This window comes from Gymnoscopelus braueri (genome assembly GCF_963280865.1).
Source record: "Gymnoscopelus braueri genome assembly, chromosome: 9".
Lineage (NCBI taxonomy): Eukaryota > Metazoa > Chordata > Actinopteri > Myctophiformes > Myctophidae > Gymnoscopelus > Gymnoscopelus braueri.
Window position 1 is genome coordinate 40,807,208 of NC_137610.1, and position 19,153 is coordinate 40,826,360.

The 19,153-nt window shown below is 41.4% G+C and overlaps 1 protein-coding gene across 7 annotated transcripts in view; it reads right to left on the reverse strand.

The window, feature by feature from the left end:
* Window positions 1–1,619: 1,619 nt before the first annotated feature.
* The window catches only part of cald1b (caldesmon 1b), a 50,065-nt gene continuing 32,531 nt past the window's right edge, over window positions 1,620–19,153 (reverse strand). For 3 of the 7 annotated variants that reach the window (XM_080438817.1, XM_080438820.1, XM_080438816.1), the window contains 13 exons: window positions 17,001–17,045; window positions 16,014–16,496; window positions 15,463–15,498; window positions 15,035–15,102; window positions 13,974–14,223; window positions 13,185–13,313; window positions 10,944–10,987; window positions 10,515–10,593; window positions 9,606–9,737; window positions 8,994–9,110; window positions 6,479–6,550; window positions 5,058–5,098; window positions 1,620–3,185 (listed from right to left, as the gene is read on the reverse strand). In XM_080438817.1, the coding sequence (XP_080294943.1) occupies window positions 5,060–5,098; window positions 6,479–6,550; window positions 8,994–9,110; window positions 9,606–9,737; window positions 10,515–10,593; window positions 10,944–10,987; window positions 13,185–13,313; window positions 13,974–14,223; window positions 15,035–15,102; window positions 15,463–15,498; window positions 16,014–16,496; window positions 17,001–17,045 (1,494 nt within the window). In that variant the 3' untranslated portion in view covers window positions 1,620–3,185; window positions 5,058–5,059. Of the gene's footprint in view, window positions 3,186–5,057; window positions 5,099–6,478; window positions 6,551–8,993; window positions 9,111–9,605; window positions 9,738–10,514; window positions 10,596–10,943; window positions 10,988–13,184; window positions 13,314–13,973; window positions 14,224–15,034; window positions 15,103–15,462; window positions 15,499–16,013; window positions 16,497–17,000; window positions 17,046–19,153 lie in introns of those variants that run through there. The other 4 variants (XM_080438819.1, XM_080438818.1, XM_080438821.1 and 1 more) reach the window with 4 other exon arrangements.

A 19,153-nucleotide genomic window follows, 5' to 3' on the forward strand; every position in this document is an offset into this window, starting at 1 on the left:
ACTGGGAATTTTACTGTGTATATTTAAAATGATACAGCATAGGATAGCAAGCAAGCCTTTACATGTCATTCAACAGTACAATCACTAGCTGTGAAAAATGTGTCTGTATGCACACATATATTGTTGCTGTATGTTATTGTTCATTGTTGTGTAGGCTACTTGTTTTTTTTACTCTCTGCTGCTGTAACACTCTAGCCTAACAAAGGGTTATCCTATCCGACAGTAGGCCTACATACTTTGTATTATTTTTAGATCATTAATACCAATAAACATTTACATCATTTACAAATACGTATGTAATGTACAATCTCACTGGAATCCACTGGAAAGTCTTTCTAACCTTGACAGAGAGACAGACAGACAGACAGACAGACAGACAGACAGACAGATAGATAGATAGACAGACAGACAGACAAACAGATAAACAAACAGATAAACAAACGGACAGACAGAGTCTGTTTGAATGTCAGTCATGCTAATGACTCAAACTCTGTCTACACCTGTCTACTCAGAGAGGCTGTTACTCTGAGTGACTGACAGGCTGACCCAAATTTATGTTCCTTGATTCATGTTGCCTCATGATTTGTGAGAGCGGTGACAACCACTTTTACTGGGCGATGTTTTGAGAAAAGATGACTATTTATATGTTGATACTTTTGCCATAGACAATAGACATACAATGACAATACACAGAATTCAGGAATGTATAAGGTCTGTGGAACTAAAGCTTATAATAACTCTCTAAATCTGCAATGAGTCTGCAGTCAAACCAAAAATACAGCATTCCAGTTTTCTTTCTTTTTGTTTCTTTTTACAAACCATGCACTCGTTTGCAATCATTTCTAAATGATGCTATATTTCCAGAAATGCGGCACATCAAAGGAATGTCACTATAGTTACATAAGAGAATCCTTACCTGTGACACAGACAGAGAGAGAGAGAGAGGGACAACAGGAGACACACTCCAATTCCTTCAGGTTCACAATTCCAACAAGTTCAGCTTTGAGGATTGAGGATACTGTACATAGTCCAACCCTTCATAGTCATATGACTGACACTGTCCTATGGCTGAGCAGCATGGGAGAGACATTGTCTATTGTTAGAAAAGTGTACAATAAAGTTCCATCACAAATACATCATGTAAAGACCTTGTCAGTGGCATTGTGTTGCTAAGGAACAATTTGGGTCCCCCGAGTTTTTTCCCCTGTTGGCTAGATTCACAAACATTGCAAAAGAACAGTGTGAACAGGTCTGCAGTATATGTGTGCTTGGGTGTACATACACATTTATACATATTTACACATATAATTAAACTAGCCCCAACTTGCCTCTCATGTATTAATTGTATTATTTTTTATATACATACAAAAATGTAAAAAATTTAAACGACGAGTTGTGTATATGCTACATGTAGTGTACATGCATGCAGAGACACTCATACATTGATGTATGTACACACTAACCATAACCCTTTCCCGGGAAAAATGTCAGGCATCCATTCCCAGCTTTCATCATCAAGGTATACAGAATTTCAGCACCAGATGATTTAATCACTGGTTAAGCAGGGTAATAAAAGCCTCTCCTGTCAGTCACCAAAAATAAAACCAAGGCGAATGACATGGCTTCCACTCTTTTATTGCTGAAGCAAGTACAAAGTAGAAGTTCATACCTTAAAATAAAGCAGTTCATTACAACAGTTCATCTGAAAGACCCACAATATGCATTATGGCAGATTTCAAGCACATAGAGATCAATAAGGCATTCCTCTGAAACACCAGAGTACAGTATGTGTTCAATACAGGCTTTGGTACAGTAGGGTGAACATTTTCCTCGTCCCATCAACCATCCCTCCTGCTGCAATGCAAATGGGATTGCAAAGAGACAATTGTAAACAAGAAGCTGGAATGACAGTTCCTTTTTGGTAGAACAGACCAAATTTGGTAGAATTTGGTCATGTACAAATTAAGCATTTGTTTTATGTCACTGTGTTAACCACTGAAACCCTATATACTTTGTTGACCAGTCCCCTCCTTTGTTCCTGCCACAATGCGATGCGTTGTGAACTTGCATCAGCTATTTTCGCTGAATATTTCCCCCAGAATAGAGACACTAGGGTTCATGTGGTTAACAGATATTATAGTACATACACGTGTACAAACAGACTGTGTAAAAAAAAACAATTCCAATATTAAATTTGCACATATCGAAAAGGCGACATCCCCCATGTTGCACACAAAGACAACTGCTTGCAAACTGTGGTATTCCTTCTGGCTGCAGTCCTGTGCTGAATGTGCCAATGACATTATGTTCTACCCGTGGTCTCTGTCATCTATGAAGCGTCGCTCTTTAGCAAAACAAATACAAAGTCAAGTATGTACAGGGAAGTCAAACCACATTCAGTTCACTGGTAATATACTGTACTGTCACAAACAAAAATGCTAGCCATGACACAGCAAATACAGCCTGCTCGGATATCACATTGAATAAAAGCATGGTTAATATAATCAGAACAAGCTGTGATGGTATATGGAATATAAAACTGAGAGCCGAGTAGTTGCATATTACTCAGGATGAGCCACGTGACATCATCAAATCCTGTTAATGAATGAATTATATAAATCTATCCTGAAATACTGTAGGTATTGCATAGCCAGAAAGAAAGCACACAACACAACACAACAACAACTAGAATTAATTAAGACTGCAACAATTCCTATTTTAGTTTTGAAAACATGTTATAATAGGTAACTAATATACGTAGTGTTTTAATGGATGGCTGCGCCATCATACTCTTAACCTTTATTCATGTAATATTTGATATTTCAACAGTGGCCGAAAAGGTAAATTACTGGCATGGGAAACCCTTTCTATGAAATTGAATGAATGACTTCTTTTAAGAAATCAAGATCAGGTGCAATGGGAAGACATCATTATAGGTTTATATTGTTAACAATGAAAACAATGAACATTCCTATTACACACAAAACTAATTTAAAAGGGCCACGCCCAAAGCGACTTTAACAAATTGAATTTGTAGACTTTTGAAGCACAAAAGTTGTTCTCCTGGTCCGTCTGGTCTCAATATTGGTGAGAACCTTTATAGGATAATCAAAATGTTTAGATTTTCATATTTGGTTTGGTTGGGCCTTCAAAGTGGGATCCCGATGGCTAAGGTATCACACCTGCTGAGAAAGAGATGGTGAAAGAGAGAGAGACAGAGAGAGAGATAGAGAGAGAGAGAAATGATGAATTTCCCTTTCAATGAACCAGTTAGTATTGCCATGCATACATTTGACCATGCATAGCCCATTAAACTTTATGAGGTGGCAGTAGAGCCTTTTTAACCTCCCGGTTGTTAACCAAAAGGTAAATCTTATTACGTACTGTGTGTGTGTGTGTGTGTGTGTGTGTGTGTGTGTGTGTGTGTGTGTGTGTGTGTGTGTGTGTGTGTGTGTGTGTGTGTGTGTGCGTGCGTGCGTGCGTGCGTGCGTGCGTGTGTGTGTGTGTGTGTGTGTGTGTGTGTGTGTGTGTGTGTGTGTGTGCGTGCGTGCGTGCGTGCGTGCGTGCGTGCGTGTGTGTGTGTGTGTGTGTGTGTGTGTGTGTGTGTGTGTGTGTGTGTGTGTGTGTGTGTGTGTGTGTGTGTGTGTATACTGGTATTAGTATACTTGTGAGGGCCAAATGTAGTAGAATTTGAGAAGTAGACATTGTGAGGACTGTGTGTGTGTGTGTGTGTGTGTGTGTGTGTGTGTGTGTGTGTGTGTGTGTGTGTCTATGACATGTGCGTGTGACTCGCTGTAGATCAATCCCAGTGCTGCGTCTGTTGACACATAACTGCAGTAGAGGCCACGACTCTGCTCTGAGTGTTTGGAAGCCGTAACATTGTCATTTGCCCTTCACTTCATTCTTCAGGAGTCTATTTCTGATCAAGAATTGGGGAGGTTACAAATGAGGAACACTATTTAGGGCTGAAACTAAAACCTGACAAACACTTTTCCATTTGTATTGTTCTAGCTCTGGCACAACCAGTGGGGGGGGGGGGGGGCGGGGGGCGTTAAAGTGCATAAGAAGGACTACTTTTAAATTGGCATTTAGGGTAAGCCGCTTAAGGATAAAGTAAGGAAGAGATGTATTGATCTCAGCGCCACAGTAGTAGTGGCAACAACCTCAATTATTACTTAATGTTGTTTATCGTCATTACTACTGCAACTTTTCTTAGTAGGCAAACTCTCCTATAACAGCTTTTCAGAATCAGAATCAGAATCAGTTTTATTGTCACATCACAGGTTTACAAGGTAAAAAAGTGGGTGAAATTCTTTTTTGTACATCGTTCCCATCGCAACGTTCCATAGAAAGAAGAGGTGGGGGGGGGAGAAGAAGAGGGTGGGGGGCAGGTGGGAAGGAGATCAAAAACAAGAGAGCAACAGAAGGCCAGACAAGTTATCTACATATTTACAAATTACCTGAGATAATAAAAAAACTAAAAAAACTAAACTAAGGTGCCTGAGCATAGCAGCAATGTAATTTGCTTTAAGTTGTTTTTTGTCAATTTTTTAAGTGGTAAAGCTTTGTAAGACTTGATCATTAGTACTGAGTGAATAAGCCTGGCGATTGAGGCTACTTTGCTGCTTAAAGAGTTAGTAATCCTCCCCAGCAGACCGCCGTAATGTGACAATCAAGCAGCTGCAGTGTGGAACGACGCTATGTGGCATTGGACGGATGCAGGTGGCATGGGGTGAACTATGATCGCCATCCCACTAAGACCGGAACGTTCTTTAAACTGGGAAACAAGGTCACGGTGACGTTAGTCCTAAACACCATGGAACTGACCGGTGTCAAAATGTTGAAGAGGAACGTTTGATTTATGGTGAACAGCTAGGGTGGGTTTGGTAGGGGCATAGCAGTAATGGCTGCCCACTGGGGGGCTATAAAATGGTTGTCATGGCTCACTCCTTCACTCAGTCTAACCTAAAGGACACCCTCTCTTTCTCCTGACACCTGCTATTTTTAGGTCTAATCGGGTCCTGGTTTGATGTGCAGCACATACACTTTCTACTTACCATTATTTTGCGCCAAACTTGCTCCTTCCTCCAACGGGCACCTGTAAACACATTGGAAAGGAGGAGGAAGTTCATTTCTTTAGAGCTGACCGTAGAAACGCTATTCACTGCACCTTCTTAAGGATTAATGTAATCCAGTTTTGGAGCTGTCCAAAAGACTATCATTAGATTCAGTACACAGTCAAATCTGTGGTGCAAATCTAAGTCTGAGGGTGTAACGATGACCATATGGGTCCATTTTTACACCCTCCTAGTTAAATTAACACATGGCATTTTACTGTGTAAAGTGCCGTGAGTGGGTTCAGGTGGGGTGCACTGTAAAATTCTCAGTGTTCATTTAAATTTACACTCAGGATTGCGCAGTGCAGGGTGAGATCATACTATAGACAAGCAATCCACAAGAAAGCCACTTCTTATTTCCCTAAAGACAGATGCATTCTGCAAAATTCTCACCAGATGTAAGCCATCCCACGCAAACTTAAAATACATGAACACACAGAGCTACACACACGTTGAGTATTGGGTGAAAATTGCATGTCAAACAGTTTTCTGGAGGACTTCGATCTTTAAAATTGCACGAGGTGCAGTATTGTATCAAAGCATAACCACATGAACTATATGGTATTTCTGACCGTTATATTGTTTCTATAACGCAGTTATCCGTGCCAAACTGCCGCGCCGTGCAGCCAACTTATCCCCTAACATCGCATAGATCACCGCCAAGCATGACAAGGAAAGATCCGTCCGTGGTCCAGTTGAGAAACCACATCAGAGATGTTTCCACAGAACTCCAGATCCCAGAATGCAATTAAATTTCCTTGAGGCCCTATTGGCAAATAATCATAGCCATACACATACAGTATGTTGCATTTACAAATATGCATAATACGGCATGATGCAGTCACAACACTTCACGGTGATAGGTTGTAGGGTTCATGGAACCTGTGTAATCACCACAGCGATCACACATCGCGTGCTGAGTGGAACGTGCATTGCGCTAAGACAGTGGTTCTCAACATGGGGTCTAGGGACCCCCTGAAGTCCTGTGGAGGGTTCCAGCGGGTCTCCAGCTAAATGACACATGGTTAGGAACCAAATGGACTTTTCCGGGTCTGTAACTCCGACTGTGTACACAAATTGGACAAAATGGACCCTTAAGTCGAAGTTATATTTAACACTCAGGATTTTACAGAGTAGATTGGGCTCCCAGAGATATAAATCGTATCAAATGGGCCTATAAATGCATATCAAACTGAGGGTCCTTTAAATTCAAAAGGTTGAGAATCACTGCCATTACAAAACAGTTACCTCTGAAGTCACACCTTTAGGTAGACTGAATAAAACAAACAAGCATGTCCCTTTAAAGTTCAACAAGATGGAAATTGTTACTCTGCAGGTTGTGTTCAGCTTGCTCTTTGTACCTTAGCAGGTGTGGAGGTCTTCTTTGTCTCCCAGGGGCCACGCTTGTTGCCAGCATCGCTGGGTTTCACTTCCTGTGATGATGAACCACAAAAAATTATATGTAGGCTTACTTCAACCCTGAAATCCAAATATTCTCATCTGATACGATTAATATCAATCCCCATTACAGTTTTTTATTTCATCAGGCAAAGCCTGATAAACTCTAATATTTCTTAGATTTTCTTCTGATTATTAATCTATCATCTTTTAGCAAAATAGCTTTTTGCAGTTGTTCTCAACATGGAGCTAGGGGACCCCCGCAGGGGTCCTTGGGGGGTTCCAGGGGGGTCCCCAGCTAAATGATTGATAGTGGGGAACCAAATGAACCCATGCAGGTCTGTAATTCTCAGAGTTGAATCAACACTCCAGATTTGACAGTGTATTCTATACTTTAGTAAACATACGGTTTCAGTACCTTTTCCAATGTGAGCAGTAAGGAAGCGAGAGGACAGAAAAGTCCGAAAGGAAGCGAAGCTGAAGAAAGAGAAAGCTGAAAAGCTAGCAAAGTAGAAGAGAATAACACATGACAGTAAACACAATGTTAACAGAAACACAGTGGTTCAGTCACATAAAGTATCCTAGTTTCTTTGAAGCACTAAATTGTTTACTTATGTGGCCATTTACCCTGCCGTTTAGTGACTAGGCCATTTACTCTGATCTAGCACTTGTAAGTCACTCTGGATAAAAGCGTCTGCTAAATGCCCAAATTGTAATAGTAATTGTCCTAAGTGTAAGTCCAAGTAGACTGCTGTACAACTTCTTCCCATGGGGTGGAAGTGTTGCAACACAAGTAAACTCAAGGTTATGACAATTCCTCTGGGCATACGACACTAAAGATATCTCCCTCGTAACTTTCAAGTACGAATAATGCAACACGTCAGTCAGCAATGCCCCTACACATGCAGACAGAGTGTAGTCACGTGTGTCCTCTGTATAACAGTACATAAGCAGTGCCCAATAAAGAACACGACACAATGTCTACCACAGAACTATGGCCTCCTTCGTCCAATCCTTAGAAATGATGATGATGGATTATGATGGTATTAAGCCATGACTACATTACTACACTACATTACATTGCCAGGCAATGAAACAACTCACATGGCTTAGTTTCTTGTATAAATGGTGAAGTCGTTTCAAAATGAAGCGATGTGACTGTTTGCCCTTGACTGAAGGATTCCTCAAAAGGAAGTGGTGCCCTGATCGTCAAATATAGACAGAGAGACTGTTTGGCCAGACGTGGAGTCCCAACGACTGCAAAGTCTTTTTTGCACACAGGAGACAGTCAAACAGGCTTAACAACAATGACAGTCCTGTTTTGACTACTTGACTATACAGTGAATTTAAAGAATGAGGTGTAAGTTAATCTTAAAATAACTGCCGAGGTCAATGTGAGTTATTGTGTCCATAGAAGGGTGCCGAAACAGAAGTAAGTGCAAGGTGATATGTTGGCCTTCAGCCACCTGGCATGAGAAACACTGTGTGTACTGTTTATCGGTTGGACTGAACGGTAGGTAACAAGATAGTTTTATCAGATTATTTCCAGCAGCGTAGCATTAAGGACCCTAGCGTCTCTATTCTGGAGCGAAGGTTCGGTGAAAATAGATCTACAAGCTCAAAAGCGCCGCATTGTGACGCGTTGTGAGCTTGAAGTGAAGTTCTGCTTTCTTCGGGGGGAAGAGATTTGGTGCTGAGGGAAAAAAGAAGCGGACCTACAGTAGAAGAACCCTGGCCAGGAGCTATGTATAGGGTTTAAGTGGTTAAAAAAGAAAGTAGCCTAATACATTCATTCAAAACATTTTTTCAAAGCAGGCACTGTATAGAGTTACACACAATGAGAGGCTTTGCCCAACATTTGACAGATGGATAATAATCGTTTTTCTCAAATGCTGGGTAGGGAATTGTCCATGTGGTGTCACTAAACTTATGTCAAGTGTATGGGACAAGCACAACAGTGAAGTTGTTGATGTGTACAGTGATGCACACGATAGCATGTGTAGAATATCAGAGGATACGACACTGTTGTGTGAGTAACTACAGTCAGGGTTCGATTTGCTGGGGGCGGGGGGATCCATGCCTCTGCTTTTGATATCCCCTCATTCGTCATTTATTTTTATGGCTGGTTTTATCCATGTTTCTGGCCAGACTCAATTAAATACATGGCGTTTCCTTTTGGGAAATGTACACTGTCTGATATGTTTGATATTTATGTTTGATAATATCTCAATTTAATAATTTAATTAAAATGCATGTTAACCATTGGTTCATAATAGAAAAGATAAGAAAGCAATTTTAATCAAATATTTGCAAAATGTGCCGATCTACAATGATCCACAGTGCATCACATCACGATGTGTCGTGAGTTTGTGAGTAGATTGTTTTTATTCGCTATTTGTTGTACCAAGAAGTGCCTCCAGTAATGTGAAAGTAACGCCTATGAGTGGGGAGTATAGGGGCCATTTGATTAGGACTTACTGCTGCTGGTTTAACTGGTTCAGGTTCTGGGGCCGGCGCTGGTGTCTTGTCCTCCGCAGGCTTGGCCATCCAGCTGTTGACCCGTCCAGCCACGCCAACTTTGATCCCAGCGGCATCCTGGGAGAGACATGGTCAGCGGTCATTCATATAGAGCTACAGTACTTACTTACAGTAGTATCTTTTTAAACAAATGTATCTAACACCTTAAGCCTGTCGTTGAAAATTGCCGACCTACAAGCTCACAGTGCTTCGGATCGCAATGTGTTGTGAGCTTGTAGATCTGCAAAAACTTGGCCCGGAGCGCTGGCCTAGCGGCGGTCCGGGCACCTAGGCTCCAATGTAGCCTGACAGTGCATCGGGGGTTTGAGTCCCGTTCCCTACGATCTTAACTGCATGTCTCTCCCCATCTCTCTCCCCCTGTTTCCTGTCCATTTCCACTTACAACTATCAATAAAGGCAGAAAAAGCCCAAAAATATATCATTAATAAAAATAATTATCTGCAAAAACACTAAAGCATTTTTGTGGTCAAAGGTATCTTTCTCTCTCGCTCTCTCTCTCTGTCTATGTCTCTCTCTCACTCTGTCTGTCTATCTGTCTTGTCATTCCCTTACCTTATTAGAGGGAGCAGGGCTATCAGAGGAGCTGCCGACGTTGCCCTTCTCCCACATGCTTTTAATGCTACGTGTTCCTCCTGTAGGAATGTCTGCCACAGCAGACTTGGGGGATTTGACATCTTTGTTTCCCTGCAGAAATACATTGACACTTTGTGAAAAGACAGTAAGAAACATGTATTATTCTGCATTGATGCTGCTACTGTACAGCACTACAGTACATGTGTGTCGTTAGGGACCACCGGATGAGGATTGTAGCCTAGATCAGTGGTTCCCAAACACTGGGTCGGGACCCATTTGTGGGTCGCGGACACATTTTTATGGGTTGTGAGTAAATATCCCTTTATTCTTCGTCTGTCTCCTACATTTAGCTTTTTATTATTATTATTTTAAAATATTTTCAAGCATTGTTCAGAAATGAAAAACAAAATCTAATATTTTTTCAAAAGAATTTAATTAACAAATTCATAAATCTAAGAAATTCCATAAATTACAAAAACAAAGCTTTTAAGAAGTAGTGAAACCAGCTGATCTACAAGCTCACAACGTGTCGAATCGCGACACGTTGTGAGCTTGTACATCTGCTATTGTCACTAGTTTGGGTCTAAAAAGTTTGGGAACCACTGCTGTACGTCAGTGGTTCTCAAACTTTTTCACGTCAAAGACCCCCAAATTAATACTGTATGTATTTGGTCACGGACCCCCATCTGAAAATATGTTGTGCCCATGCAAGATTTGTGTTGTTAAAATGTTTTTATTTTATATTCCAAATTTAAAGTACTAAACAGATTTTTTATTCTACATTGACACATTTTACTGGGGACCTCCTGGATCCCCCTCAAAGACCCCTGGGGGTCCCCGGACCCCACTTTTGAGAACCACTGCTGTAGATGAACAGGTGTGTCTCACCTGTAAGGCAGAAGTGTATTGTTCCAGTCTGTTGCCTATCTTGGAGACAATCGGGGTGTGGGACGTTCTGACTGTGCCACTATGTAGATGAGATGAGCAACAAAGTGGACTTTAGTATGGTTAAAGCCTGATTTATACTGAGTCGTAAGCAAAGAAAAAAGAAAAGAAAAAATTACAAGCTCACAAATCTGCAATTTTTGACACCATTGTATGACTTATGATAAGGCATAAGTGAAATGAGGGCCTATCTTTTTATTTGAAACATTTCAGTGTCTTGGTAAAGTTCGCTCATGCACACTCTTGACACTTGACACTCAGTGACTCCGTATGCTTGTGTTAAATCATAATCATCATAAGGGCGTATCACTGTACTTCAGCTGAGTTGAGATGGAACATGAAGCTACAAAATGGCTTTATACAGTAGCTCACCTTTTTTGGGCTGACTTGTTCAAAAATTCTGCCTTCTCTCCGATCTGTACAAAACAGCATAGTTTAAAGATGTAATATCAACATGTCATTCACAAGCACAACTCACGTAAAAAAAACGGAAATAAACAACAGCTCTCCACTTTCTGTCTCCCAGTTAAGACTCAGGCCCCGTGTCCATCAAGACGTTTTTTTTTCCTGAGCACAGTGCATGTTTTTAATTGTTTATAATATATAATATATAATTATATTAATAATATAAATTATATATAATTTACCTTGCGCTCGCCCATGCGTTTTTCTCTGCTTGCTGAGAGCTAAAATATTTTCAACTCGGCGTTCGGAAGCAATTTTAAGCGAGCGCCTTGACGTTTTCAGCCGGGGGGAAAAAAGCCTCAGTGGACACGGCACCTAAGAGTGGCAGACCCGGTAGGTTCTGCAGACCCGGTAGGTTCTGCAGACCCGGTAGGTTCAGACCAGTAGGTTCAGACCCGTAGGCTTAGAACCAGTCGGTTCCCCGCCTGGTAAATGAACGCCTTTGGTTGCTGAAGGTTTGGGTTGTCGGGGAGCCAGGATAAGCACAGACATGTCAGCCCATACATGTAGGATGTGGGTTGTAAAACCAGACTTTCTGTTTAGAATTCATTATGCTTCTGATATACACTTTCACTGGATGTAACAGACACACACACACACACACACACACACACACACACACACACACACACACACACACACACACACACACACACACACACACACACACACACACACACACACACACACACACACACACTGAACATACATATAAGTAATTACATGTACATAAGAACGAAAGGCAGATATGCATCTGTACTCATAGAACCACACTCACACGTGTACACACAATCCACAACATTCCTCCAAAAATACCCCAGTGAGAAAATTGCCCTGTCATGGTCCTCATTTGAAAACAGATATTTTTAAAACAAAGATTAGATGCCAGCAACATCATATTCATTTTTTATCCCTGTCATCTAAGAATATAAGGCCTGCAAACCAGAGGAATTAGAAACAGATAATAAAATGGGGAACGTTGGAAAACAGACCACCACAGAGTATTAAACTGCAGACCATGCTGACCTTTTCTCAAGCTTCAATAACATGGAGGCAATATTAGATGCACATGGATTAAGTGGGATTAAGCAAATAAAATAAAAAAATAAAAAAGAGGAAAACTGGGAAAAACACACGTGTGGGTTTACTGGGGTACATTCTCGTTTCCTGCATGGAGATTCTAAACCAGTTCTTGCGATGGTTGGTGAACCAAGTTTAAACATGTATTTTCGTGGGGCTGCCATGTCGTCTACTTTTACAGACTGGGCTGTGTCCACAGTCAATAGACTGTAAAATGGTGAAAACAGATACCGTAGCTTTGTACTACTGTAAACAGAGCATAAGGAACTACAAAAATACTGGCAGCATTAGGCAGTTAACGGAATGCCACAAAAAACAGTCCCGTATGTACAGTACATCTATTGCATCAGTGTTCCAAACCTCCAGTGCCAGCACTGACTCGTCTTCAGCGGTGGTAAAACGTAAAAGCACTCGAATTCTTTACTTAAATAAAAGTATCAATACTGCAATGTAGAAATACTCTGTTACAAGTAAAAGTCCAGAATTCAAAATGTACTTGAACAAAAGTACTGGCATCAAAATATACTTAAAGTACCAAAAGTCAAAGCACCCATTATGCAGAATGTTCCATTTCACAGGTTTAAAATGTATACAAATCTTTTGAAAATAGCAGATCTATAAGCTCACAACGCGTCACGATGCGACGCGTATAGATCATAGATTGTAGATCGGCTATTTTCAAATACACAAAGTTTAAATAGGGCTGAAGTGGTTAACGTATGTTTTGTAATAATAATCCAAATCTACAAAGTAACTAGTAGCCTGGTTGCTTAAAATAATAACCATAAATATCCTGTCTACAAGCTCTAGTAGCCTGGTTGCTTAAAAAAATAACCATAAATAGCCTGTCTACAAGCTATAGTAGCCAGCTGGTTGCTGGTTGCTTAAAATAATAACCATAAATAGCCTGTCTACAAGCTCTCAAGGCTGCACAACATGCTTCCATAGAAGACATGCTGGATTCTATGGAATGCAAATGACTGAAATCAGTCGTGGCGACTGAGAACTTTAATCCATGCATTCTGGTCCCCAGATTGAAACCAACTGACTAGGGCTTCAGACTCTCACCTTTGAGGAACCTTTAGGACTGACTGTGAAGGAGGGCTTCACCCCCGCGGACTCCTCCATCTGTTTCTTCTTCTCCGCGGCCTCCGACCTCCTCCTCTCTATCTCCTCCCTCATCCTCTTCCTCTCTTCCTGTCACAAAAAAAAACACATTTTCTATAGATGACATCTAAACAATTACAGTCTACAGTCCTTCTGTAGTCTCCACTCTCCACAAGTTAGGCATCTGATAAATAATATGCTATGCTATGTTTTGAGTTTCTTTCCAAAATGAGTTATCTTTAAAAAATGTATCTTATTCTTACACAGTGATGAGAGACTCCATATTGAAACGTCCTCTCTATTAGAAACAACCGGTTTTATCTACAGTATGTTCTTGTTCTTGTATTAATTTTACACGTTGAAGAGTAATAATTGCAATGTAAGTTATTGGCCAATGAAATGTTGACTTGACTTCCTATACCAACCAATAAGCAACCGTAACCACTTTAACCCTTGAGTCCTCTTTTGGGTATAGCCGCAGTAATAATTGTAGAATTTAGCTTTCCCTTCTTTCTTTTATTATTTATTTATTTAATTTTAAGATTTTTGGCTGAGTGGTAAATCATCTAAACTATGCTGTAATGCATGTCTCCTGTCTGAAGGTGTTTCTGACCAATTGAGTGTCACACCCATTTGCATTATGCATTAAGGAGGCACCTCTTTTCCTGTTTGTTTGAGCTCGAGCAAAAGAAAACAACCTCTTTTGATAAAAATGACAACTTTCCTTCATTTCTGCTTGTCACTCTTCACCTGTTCTTTGGCCTTCTTGTCAGCGAGCTCCTGCTTCTTCTGCTTCTCCTCTTCCTCCAGGACCTTCCTCCTCTCCTCTCTCTTCTTCTTCAGCTCCCCCACCTCCACCTCGGTTTCCTGCTGCTTCACCTTCATCTTCTCCAGCTCCTCGGTCTCTGCGTTGTCTCGCCGACGCTTCAGCTCCGCCAGCTTCCGCTCCGCCTCCAGGCGCTCTGCCTCCTCCGCCTTGGAAGCGTGCACGTTCTCCCGGCTGCAAAGCAACACAGGAACAGGTCAATAGGAGCTGTGACGCAATACTTAATAGGATGGCTAGTAACAAGCGCCCGGCCTTCGGGGCCTTTAGCCCCTTCCTAAAATGGTAGCCCTCCTGTACCCCCGGACCCTGTCGACACCTCCCCCAAAATGTCACCTTTGATTGTATCCGTTGTTGATCATGTATACTTTTTAGATGTAGTGAGCAAATGTAGTTTTATTTCTGAAAAGCAGAAGTCACTAGAGAATTTGTTATGAATGCAGAATGTTATCTAATTTTCCAAAATAAAGTTATTACAAACATTTGTTTGCATGAATGACTACTTTACTACCCCCCTCACTCATCTCCCACAATAAAAACATGCTTTAGACTGAGGCAGTAGTGATGAGAATGGGAATGGGCTCTATGATTTGTGTGTCAAGTTTGGACGCAATTGGACAACTGGTCTGCTGGAACAAGAGTTATGGACACACACACTCAAAATGCACCCCTTTCCTAATTGTAGTAAAAATATATTCCTGGTTCAATTGAGGAATGTGGGAACACAGCAATTTACCTGAACTGTATACTTGAATGTTCCTGGATTAATATTATTCACATTATTCACTGCATTGTGATTGAAATTTATTTTAAAATAAAATCATATATGTTTAGAAGCTATGACTGCATGCGTTTTTATCCTTTTGATGATTTCTGCATCTGGGGTATCTCTGACATGAGGGGCCATAGTTTATATTTTAATGATCAATCAATCAATCAATCAATCAGTTTGACATACTGGAATGAGGGTCAGTATAACAAACCTCACCTTGAAGTCCGCTCTGGTTTCTTATGTTTGTTGTCATGGACAGCTCCATTCTGTTTAACTGGTTCAAGCTTGCAAAGGAAATAGATTAGTGTTACACCATTATAATAATGAAGAATCAACACATCCAACTCTCCCTCGAGAGTCTTATCTGGGTGCTGAATCCAAATAGCAGATCTAATTCGAATCAACATCAGAATAGAATTTTGATGAAGTGAGGTAGGTTTTGTATGAGATCTTGTTTTGAGAGGCACCAGTCATCAAGAACAAGAATTAATAAGCTGATATACTATATCTAAATAACAGAGAAAGGTATATAAAAAAATGGTTTTGAGGAATTAAGTAAGAGTGATAAAGATCCAACATGTAACAATTGTATGGTTCTTTAATATTAACCGGGAATGTTCTGTGACATGTAACTTCAATTTCACCTTTTCCTTGAAACCGAGCTTTTTGGGTTTCTCCTCCTTTTGACACAGAAGACACGGAAATTGGAAAGAGATTAATCAAACAATGAAAACAGCGGTTCTCAGTGGAAACACATTAAAATGCCAAAGCCCACAAGGGAAGCCGTAATACATAACACGTCCAAAGGCCTGCCCGTGAATGTAGTGCAGATGTAAGACAGTGATGCTGAAGACACGGCGTGCTGTGAAAGTGTTGTGATATGTCGCGGACGACCAGCCCGTCTATCCATGTGGCAAGCAACACACTGCGACCGCACTGTGATCTGTGACCACACCGCAAAGCATGATGGGATTGGGAGTGCAAAAAACAAAAAAGAACAAAACGAAGCTTGGATAACTCAAATGTTGCCCCCATCCAAAGCCATTTAATCTTCAGGATGAGTTTCTGTTACATTGTAACGTCTGTATTGTGTTACTTTTCAAAGAGGGAGCGTAAAATCAATGACTTCATTTGAGTTATCCGGGATTTGGGAGTGGTTGCCGGTTTAAAGCCCTGACAGACAGTCACATGATACCTCCTCTCTCTTCTTCTTTTCCTCCATCTCTCGCTTTTTCCGCTTTTCCTCCTCTTCCTCTCTCTTCTTCTTCTCCTCCTCCGCCTCCCTCCTCTTCCGTTGGTCCTCCTCCTCTCTCTTCTTCTTCTCCTCCGTCTCTCTTTTCCGCTTTTCCTCCTCCTCTTCTTTCTTCTTCCTTTCTTCCACTTCCTTCCTCTGCTTCTCTTCCTCCTCTCTCTGGCTCTTCTCCTCCAGTTCCTGTCTCTTCTGCTTCTCCTCTTCCTCCTTTCGCCTCATTTCCTCCTCCAGCTCATTTTGTCGTTTCTCCTCTTCCTCTCTCTTCCTCTTCTCTTCTTCTTCTTCTTCTTCCTCTCTCTTCCTCCTCTCCTCCTGTTCTTCCGTGTCAGTGCCAGGAGCAACTTCCTCTTGGGTTTCTCTCTCTCCTAAATCTGATTGTTCTATGTTTGGTTCTGAAGCTACAGGCTCCTCCTCCTCAACCTCCTCCTAAGGTAAGATAAGGTGCATGTCTTTTCTATACATTTACTTGAATGTGACCATATTTAAAAACAACTTGTCATCCCTAAATGTTCACATTAGGTTATTACAGTTAACTAAAACTAAGACTAAAACAAAACAGGAAAACAAAACAAAAACTGAATACAAACAATGAACAAAAAATGCTAAACTATCTCAAACTAACTAACGAAATTGAATTGCATGTAAAATCATCTTTGATTTCGTGTTTCGCCATCATATCTGTTGTCATGTATTCTTTCACCCTACCCTTTTCTGCTTCTATAAATCTAGGCTTTCCTCATAATACTAAAACTAAATAAAAACTAAATAAAAACTTGTCATTTCTTAAAACCGAAACTAAAACTACTTGTACAATCGTAAAATTAACTAAATCTAAACTGAAATCAAACACCCAACAAAACAAAAAAAAAATGCGGAAGTAATGAAAACCTCAAAACCTTAAAACTGTAACAGTGCATCAGACATACATACCCCGGCCCTGGCAGTTGATGTCCTCGATGGCTCCTCTGCAGGCGCCTGTTCATAGGAAAAGACAAAAGTAGGGGCTTTTTTTAAGACCCTTTTTGCATTAAAAGGGGAACATTAATGTTTTTTTTTCCTCTTGAAAAGGGGGGGGGGGGGGTATTAAGATTATGTTCAGTAAGACAGTTGAGGTGAAATTGTGAGTAAATTATGCACTTTTCAACAAATAGCACTGGCTAACCATAATAACTGACTAGTCAATTTGCTCTAAGTCTGTAATAATGACTATTACATTTTGGCTCAGAAGCTGTCAGATTGGAACATTCATATTTTTGTCAAAAAGGGGGCATTAACTTTCTGGGCATTAAAAAGGGGGGCGTAAAAATCTGGCCATTAGAAAAAAAGGTGTTTTTCAACAAGACAAACATGGCCTCAAGTGTCTCAGCATACATCTCAACATAGTAAAGCTCAATTTATAGGTAATCGCGTCACAGTGTCGCTTTCCGACAATAACTGATCACGACGCGTTGTTAGCTTGAAGATCAGGTCATGCAAAGCATGATGGGATTGGGAGTGCAAAAAACAAAAAAGAACAAAACGAAGCTTGGATAACTCAAATGTTGCCCCCATCCAAAGCCATTTCATCTTCAGGATGAGTTTCTGTTACATTGTAACGTCTGTATTGTGTTACTTTTCAAAGAGGGAGCGTAAAATCAATGACTTCATTTGAGTTATCCGGGATTTGGGAGTGGTTGCCGGTTTAAAGCCCTGACAGACAGTCACATGATACCTCCTCTCTCTTCTTCTTTTCCTCCATCTCTCGCTTTTCCTCCTCTTCCTCTCTCTTCTTCTTTTCCTCCATCTCTCGCCTTTTCAGCTTTTCCTCCTCTTCCTCTCTCTTCTTCTTCTCCTCCTCCGCCTCCCTCCTCTTCCGTTGGTCCTCCTCCTCTCTCTTCTTCTTCTCCTCCGTCTCTCTTTTCCGCATTTCCTCCTCCTCTTCTTCTTTCTTCTTCCTTTCTTCCACTTCCTTCCTCTGCTTCTCTTCCTCCTCTCTCTGGCTCTTCTCCTCCAGTTCCTGTCTCTTTCTGCTTCTCCTCTTCCTCCTTTCGCCTCATTTCCTCCTCCAGCTCATTTTGTTGTTTCTCCTCTTCCTCTCTCTTCTTCTTCTCCTCCTCCGCCTCCCTTCTCTTCCGTTGGTCCTCCTCCTCTCTCTTCTTCTTCTCCGTCTCTCTTTCTGCTTTTCTCCTCCTCCTCTTCTTCTTTCTTCTTCCTTTCTTCCACTTCCTTCCTCTGCTTCTCTTCCTCCTCTCTCTGCTCTTCTCCTCCAGTTCCTGTCTCTTCTGCTTCTCCTCTTTCCTCGTTTCGCCTCATTTCCTCCTCCAGCTCATTTTGTAGTTTCTCCTCTTCCTCTCTCTTCTTCTCCTCCTCCGCCTCCCTCCTCTTCCGTTGGTCCTCTTCCTCTCTCTTCTTCTTCTCCTCCGTCTCTCTTTTCAGCTTTTCCTCCTCCTCTTCTTTCTTCTTCCTTTCTTCCACTTCCTTCCTCTGCTTCTCTTCCTCCTCTCTCTGGCTCTTCTCCTCCAGTTCCTGTCTCTTCTGCTTCTCCTCTTCCTCCTTTCGCCACATTTCCTCCTCCAGCTCATTTAGTCGTTTCTCCTCTTCCTCTCTCTTCTTCTTCTCCTCCTCCGCCTCCCTCCTCTTCCGTTGGTCCTCCTCCTCTCTCTTCTTCTTCTCCTCCGTCTCTCTTTTCCGCTTTTTCCTCCTCCTCTTCTTTCTTCTTCCTTTCTTCCACTTCCTTCCTCTGCTTCTCTTCCTCCTCTCTCTGGCTCTTCTCCTCCAGTTCCTGTCTCTTCTGCTTCTCCTCTTCCTCCTTTCGCCTCATTTCCTCCTCCAGCTCATTTTGTCGTTTCTCCTCTTCCTCTCTCTTCCTCCTCTCCGCCTCTTCCTCTCTCTTCCTCTTCTCTTCATCTTCTTCTTCCTCTCTCTTCCTCCTCTCCTCCTGTTCTTCCACGTCAGCGCCAGGAGCAACTTCCTCTTGGGTTTCTCTCTCTCCTAAATCTGATTGTTTCTATGTTTGGTTCTGAAGCTACAGGCTCCTCCTCCTCAACCTCCTCCTAAGGTAAGATAAGGTGCATGTCTTTTCTATACATTTACTTGAATGTGAC